Here is a 5,711-nt window from a genome sequence, read left to right on the forward strand (position 1 = left end):
CAAGAGGGGACACGGAGGGGGACGGACATGAGGGGACACGGGGGGAGGGCGCTGTGACGTTTTGGGGGTCCCGAGCCTTGGCACGGCCGGGGACACGGATGGGGGGCAAGAGGGGACACGGAGGGGGACGGACATGAGGGGACACGGGGGGAGGGCGCTGTGACGTTTTGGGGGTCCCGAGCCTTGGCACGGCCGCTGCGGGGGGATTTGGGGTGAGGCGGGGGGACATCACCCCGGCTGTCCCCAGCTGTCCCCTCTGATGTCACCACCCCCTCTCTCCCAGGACTGCGACTGGGCCTCTGCCGTGAGCGTCCCCCGCGTCTGGGGGGTCCCGGCGGGACTCGTGGGGGCTCCGGGGCAGGACCCCCCCCCCGGCGCCGAGCGGGAGCTGGAGCTGCGCTGCAGCCGCCCCCGCTGCCTTTGGCTGCCGGGGGGCGGCCCCTGAGCCCCCCCAGAACCGCCCAACCCTGGGGGGATCTCAGCCCGCACTCTGTGCCCCCCGACCCCCGCCCCAATAAAGCGCTCCGAGCCGCAGCCGCTGTCGTGTCTGTGTTCGGGGGGTCGCGGGGGGTCTCGGGCTGCAAGGGGGGGGATATTTTGGGGGTGCCCCGCCCCTGCGCGTGCCCGGACGCCCCGGCCCCCCTCCCACGCCCGGGGCAGCCGCACCCAAAGCTCTGCGGGGCCGGGCGGGGGTCCCGAGCGCGGAGCCCCCGCGGGGGTCGGGAGGGAGTCCCGGGGTGAGGAGCGGGCGGCCGGGGCCCCGCGGGGTGGGAGGGGGCGGCTCGGCTCGGCTTGTCCCGCTGCCCTCTCGGCTTTCCTGGTCCCCCTCCCGGCCCGCTCCCACTTTCGCTTTCGGCGGCGGCTCCTCCGCGGCCCGGGGGGGTCCCAAGGGGGTCCCAAGAGGGTCCCGGGGGGGCTCCGGGGTGCCCCCAGCTCGGCACCGCCATGGATGTGCCCCCCCCCTGCTCCGCTCTGGTAAGTGGGTCACGTATAAAGAAAGATAGTGTGGAGAGCTGACAAACGCCAGTGGGGGAGTCCTGGGGAGGGGGCTCCGGGTGCTTCTGGGGAGGCCAAGGTGGGTCTGGGGGCTCTGGGGGGGCCTTTGGGGTTCCCTGAAGGTTACTGTGGGAGTCTTGGGGGGCTCTGGGGACCCCACAGGGGTCTGAGGGTTCCAGGGTAACTTTGGGGCTCCTGGGGGGCTCTGGGGATCCCAGAGGGGTCTGGGGGTTCCCTGAGGTATCCAGGGTTACTCTGGGGGTCTTGGCTCTGGGGACCCCACAGGGGTCTGGGGGTTCCCTGAGGTGTCAGGGTTACTCTGGGCGTCGTGGGGAGCGGGGGCAAATCCTGGAGCTCTGGGGCATTTCTGGGGTGTCCCAGGGTGGTTCAGAAGGGGTCTGGGGTCCCCTGGGGGGGCTCCCACGACATCCCCCCAGGACCCGCAGGGCTGTGTCCGGCTGGAGCGGGTGAACGTGTCGCAGCTGCTGGAGAGCCTGGCGCAGCACCTGGGGGGGCTGCAAGGGAGACCCCCTCACTTCCCCGGCTGTGCCCGCTTGCGCTGCCACCCAGGTACCCCCCGGGACCCCCGGGAGACCCCCGTCAGCCCCCCCAGGGCAGCTGCTGAGCCCCGTCTCCCCCCAGGCCCGGCGCTGACCAGCCCAGCCGTGCGGCACGAGGGGACCTTGGGGGCCAGGCGGGGACCCCCCAGCCCCGCTGGACACGGGCTGCTGCTGCTGGGGGCAGTTGGGGGGGCCCTGGGCCTGGTGGCGGTGGTCTGGGCACTGTACAGGAGACCCTGTGCCCAGGTGGGGACACTGGGGACACTGCAGGACGCTGGGGAGGGCATGGGGGGCACTGGGGGTGCTGTTGGGGACACTGGGAGCACTGGTGGCTCTCTGGGGGCCGCTGGGAGCACTGGGGAGCACTGGGAGGTCGCTCCCCGCAGCCCCCCGCAGCCCTCACAGGGACCCCCGGCACTGGAGCAGGACGGCACCTGAGCGGCCCAGCGGTACCTGGGGACACACACGGGTACTGGGAGCGCTCCCGCGCACTGGGATCACTGGGAACGCCCCCGGACCAGCGGGGCCTCACCCGCTGCCCCCGTCCAGGCTGGCCTGAGCCACTGGGGAGAGATGGGGACCCCCCAGATGCCTGCTGGAAGCCCTCGGGGGCTCCACGGGACCCCCAGAGGCAGGGAGAGACGCAGGGCCCTGCGCCCATAAAGCCCGTGCTGACACCCCGACTCTGGCGCGTGTTTGGGGCAGCTGGTACAGCCCAGCCGGCCTTTACTGGGGGTCTCACAGGGGCGGGGGGCTCCGGTAGCGCAGCTGGGGCTGGGGCCACTGGCGGGGCAGGAGATAGAGCAGGGCCAGCAGCGCCAGCAGCGCCAGAGCCCACGGTGACAGCGGCGACCGCGGCGCCTGCTCGGCCAGCTCCTCGCTGCTCCCCACCAGGCCTCCTCCTCCGCACAGCGCCGTCCCCGTGTCCTCCTCCTCCTCCTTGTCCCCTGTCCCCTGGGCACGGCCTGTGGGTCAGTGGCTGAGGGGCCCCCGCGGGGTCCCGCCCTGACCCCTCTTACCGGGCTCGCCGTGGCCGTGGCCGGGGTGTCCAGCTGGCCGCGGGGGCACCACGGGCGCCTGGGGGACAGAGAGGAGGGTGAGGACGCTGAGGTGAAGGCTCCGGAGAGTCCCCCCACCCACGTGTCCCCCCTACATGGCCCAGGCGTCCCGCATCTGGCCCAGCTGCTGCCTCAGCCGCGTCGTCTCCAGCCGCAGCTCCTGCAGGGGAGAAGGATTGTCACCCCGGGCCCCGGACCCCCACGCAGACCCCCACGCCGTGGGGCTTTGCTGTGGCCCGGGGGCTCCGTGGCCGCTGTCCGGGCTCACAGCGAGGGCAGGCAGTACCTGCACCATGGGGGGTACCTGCACCATGCGCTCGTACTCCTCCAGCGCTGCCGTCAGCTCCTGCGCCCTCTGCCCTGCCTGTGGGACAGGGCCTGGGCGTGAGGGCCCGTGGGAGAGGGCCGGGGGTGGCCCTGGTGACAGCTGAGGTGGCAGCAGTGTCGCTGGGCAGCGCTCACCTGGGCAAGGGCCGCGTCCCGGGCAGAGAGCAGGGCGGTGCCACGGCAGAGCTGGGCCTGGGCAGAGGGACGGGGACAAGGACTCGTGTCACAGTCCAACACAGCCCCGGCACTGCCCGCCACGGCCGCTGTGCCAGCGCTCACCTCCAGGCTGGCCATGCGAGCCGCCTGCGCCTGGATCTGCTCCCGCAGGCCCTGGCCCTCGGCGAGGAGCCGCTGGTTCTGCCGGGGGTGAAACAGGGCTGGGGTTTCCCGTGGCACTGCCCCGCTGGGGCAGCCGCCGGGGCCAAGGCTGACCTCCTCCTGTAGACCCTCGGCCTGCAAGCACAGGCTGCGCTGCTCCTTCTCCTGGGGAGGGCACGGCCGTCAGGGGACAGCGTGTGACGGCACGGCGCCACGCGGCACCTCAGCTTAGCCTCTCACCGCGTGCCGTGCCTGCCGCCGCAGCTCGGTGTTCTCCTCCTCCAGCCGCTTCACCACGGCCTTCATGTCGTCCAGCTCCTCCACGGCCACCCTGGCCTGCTCCAGCGCCTGCCGGCTGCTGCTGGGGGCAAACGCGAGGCAAATGCTGCCTCAGCACTGCCGGCATGCCGGTGCAGACCCCGCACCCGGGAGCCCTTCGGGAGCACCTTCGCAGCTGCGCCTGGAGCTGTGCGATCTCCTCGGCCAGGCGGGCATTGAGCTCCTCGGCCAGCTCAGCATCCCGCTGCAGTTTGGCGTTCTGGGCCGCCAGCTGCCGGGCACGGCTCCGCAGCCCCGCGGCCTCGGCGCTGCTGGGGGGTGCCACCGGTCCTGGGCTGCTCCTGGGAGCACGGCCAGGGCTGGCGGGGTGTCCCCGCGGCGGGCACTTACGGGGTGGTGACGTCCGTGTTGTCACCCTGGAGCTCGGTGGCTGCTGGGGATGCCTGTCCTTCGTCCTCTGCGGGATGGGACACAGTGTTTGTGTCGCCATCGGGGCCACCCCGACTCCCTTTTCCTGTGCCCACCTGCTGCTGGCACTGCTCTGGCGTCGCCAGCGCCCACATCCTGCTCCTCGGCCCTGCACGGACAGAGCCGCGGGTCAGCGCCGCTGACCGCCGCAGCTGGCCCCGGGCGCTGCCCCATCCCCGGGCACTGACCCGTCCTGCCGGCACGCTGCGATCCAGGCGCCCATGGCGCTGCGGAACGCGGCCCAGTCCAGCGCCGTGCCCGCGGCCGCGGGGTCCAGCGCCCGCCGCAGAGCCTGCAGCCGCCCGTCGTGCCCGCTGTGCCCGGTCATGGCCGCCACGTACTCCACCACCCGCTGCGGCTGCACCAGCCCTGAGCGGCACAGAGGGCTCAGGGGCCGCCGCGGGCAGCCCACCACGGCCACAGGGGCTCCGGCTACCTGTCCGCTCGGGGTCGCAGGCAGCGAAGGTGCAGTCCAGGGCAAACTCGTCCGAGCAGCCGCTCTCGGCAGGGGCTGAGGCAGAGGGGGGGACACGGGTTATGGAGGGGCCCTGCGCCTCACCCCCCGCCCCGCTCCCTCATGGTCCCCGCACCTGGCAGGGGGATGGCGGCGCCCGGGGCGCACGGAGCTTCCGCAGCCATGGTGTTCGGGGGTGCTCCGGTGCTGCCGCTGCCCCCGGGGCCCGCCCGGGGGTGTCGGGGGGCCCGGGGGTGTCGGGGGGTCCCGGGAGCGCCGCGGGGCTGAGGGGGAGCCGGGGGGTGGGTGTGGGGGGGCGGGAATCGCCTCACGGCGGAGGGGAGGGGCGGGGCCTCGCGCGAGACCTTCGCGCCCAGAGAAAGGGGGCGTGGCCCAAGGGAAGGGGCGTGGCCCCGCCGCTCCGCGCGTTCCCGGTGCCGTCCCGGTGCCGTCCCGGTCCCCCCCTCACCTCCCCCAGGCCGATGCCTACGCAAACCCCCACGATGGTGACCAGGTTTGCGGCCAGCCAGCTCTGGACTCTCTCCTCGCAGCCCTGGGGTGACAAGTGGGGGTCACTCGGAGCCCCCCCACAGCCAGGGAGCTCCAGGACCCCCCTGGATCCCCCGTGCCTCACCCTGGGGAAGATGTCCTGGGGGGCGGCCGCGGGGCAGCGGCCGTGGGGGAGCAGCCAGGGGGTCCCGTGGGTGCTGTTGGGTGCCTGGAGGCAGGAGCAGGCGGTGGCCCTGTCCCCGTCCCCGCTGGCCTCATCCCGCTGCTCCCAGTCCTGGGGTCCCTTCCAGCCACAGCAGCCGAGCTGGGGAGGGGGCGGCAGGGGGGGCGTCAGTGTGGTGGCCGTGGGGTGGCTCCGCGCTCCTTTTTGGGGGGGGGTCTCACCTGCTGCTGGACAGCGTCCCAGCTCTCCTGGGGGTCCCCGGGTGGGCCCTGGGCCGGGTACCCCCGGATCAGCTCCTCTGCGTAGGCGGCCACCTTCACAGCCAGCTGGGGAGGGGCATCAGAACACGACCCCGGGGTCCCCCACAAACCCGGGGTCCCCCCACAACCCCAGGATCCCCCCTGAGCCCGGGATCCCCCACGAGCCCAGGGTCCCCCCCACGACCCTGGGGTCCCCCACGACCCCAGGATCCCCCATGACCCCAGGGTCCCCCACGACCCCAGGATCCCCCATGACCCCAGGGGCCCCCCCGACCCCCGGAACCCCCCTGACCCCAGGAACCCCCCCCACCCCCGGGG

The 5,711-nt window shown here is 73.7% G+C and overlaps 4 protein-coding genes across 4 annotated transcripts in view; 2 read left to right on the forward strand and 2 right to left on the reverse strand.

Annotated features, from left to right (window-relative positions):
• LOC121364460 (aldehyde dehydrogenase family 16 member A1-like) overlaps nucleotides 1–445 on the forward strand; it is a gene marked incomplete at its 5' end in the record, with an annotated part of 3,009 nt that extends 2,564 nt beyond the window's left edge. Inside the window, one exon of the mRNA XM_041487742.1 lies at nucleotides 284–445. Coding sequence (XP_041343676.1) covers nucleotides 284–445 — 162 coding nt within the window. The remainder of the gene's footprint in view (nucleotides 1–283) is intronic.
• A 500-nt stretch (nucleotides 446–945) lies between these two features.
• LOC121364455 (collagen alpha-2(I) chain-like) lies at nucleotides 946–2,051 on the forward strand. The gene is made up of 3 exons (XM_041487737.1): nucleotides 946–975; nucleotides 1,236–1,566; nucleotides 1,639–2,051. The coding sequence occupies exons 1-3, from the start codon at nucleotides 946–948 to the stop codon at nucleotides 1,992–1,994; spliced, it is 717 nt and encodes a 238-aa protein (XP_041343671.1). The 3' UTR covers nucleotides 1,995–2,051.
• Nucleotides 2,052–2,247: 196 nt separating this feature from the next.
• Nucleotides 2,248–4,910, reverse strand: KASH5 (KASH domain containing 5). The gene is made up of 13 exons (XM_041487740.1): nucleotides 4,597–4,910; nucleotides 4,443–4,517; nucleotides 4,195–4,375; nucleotides 4,063–4,115; nucleotides 3,929–3,995; nucleotides 3,706–3,849; nucleotides 3,500–3,620; nucleotides 3,221–3,424; nucleotides 3,077–3,133; nucleotides 2,919–2,978; nucleotides 2,710–2,774; nucleotides 2,576–2,633; nucleotides 2,248–2,510 (listed from the first exon to the last, which is right to left on the reverse strand). The coding sequence occupies exons 1-13, from the start codon at nucleotides 4,643–4,645 to the stop codon at nucleotides 2,295–2,297; spliced, it is 1,350 nt and encodes a 449-aa protein (XP_041343674.1). The 5' UTR covers nucleotides 4,646–4,910; the 3' UTR covers nucleotides 2,248–2,294.
• A 16-nt stretch (nucleotides 4,911–4,926) lies between these two features.
• Nucleotides 4,927–5,711, reverse strand: part of LOC121364456 (leukocyte antigen CD37-like) — a gene marked incomplete at its 3' end in the record, with an annotated part of 2,164 nt that continues 1,379 nt past the window's right edge. The window contains exons 4-6 of the mRNA XM_041487738.1: nucleotides 5,355–5,459; nucleotides 5,095–5,274; nucleotides 4,927–5,013 (exon numbers count right to left, since the gene is read on the reverse strand). Of these exons, the coding sequence (XP_041343672.1) occupies nucleotides 4,927–5,013; nucleotides 5,095–5,274; nucleotides 5,355–5,459 (372 nt within the window). The remainder of the gene's footprint in view (nucleotides 5,014–5,094; nucleotides 5,275–5,354; nucleotides 5,460–5,711) is intronic.

This window comes from Pyrgilauda ruficollis, unplaced genomic scaffold, assembly GCF_017590135.1.
Source record: "Pyrgilauda ruficollis isolate IOZ18807 unplaced genomic scaffold, ASM1759013v1 scaffold838, whole genome shotgun sequence".
Lineage (NCBI taxonomy): Eukaryota > Metazoa > Chordata > Aves > Passeriformes > Passeridae > Pyrgilauda > Pyrgilauda ruficollis.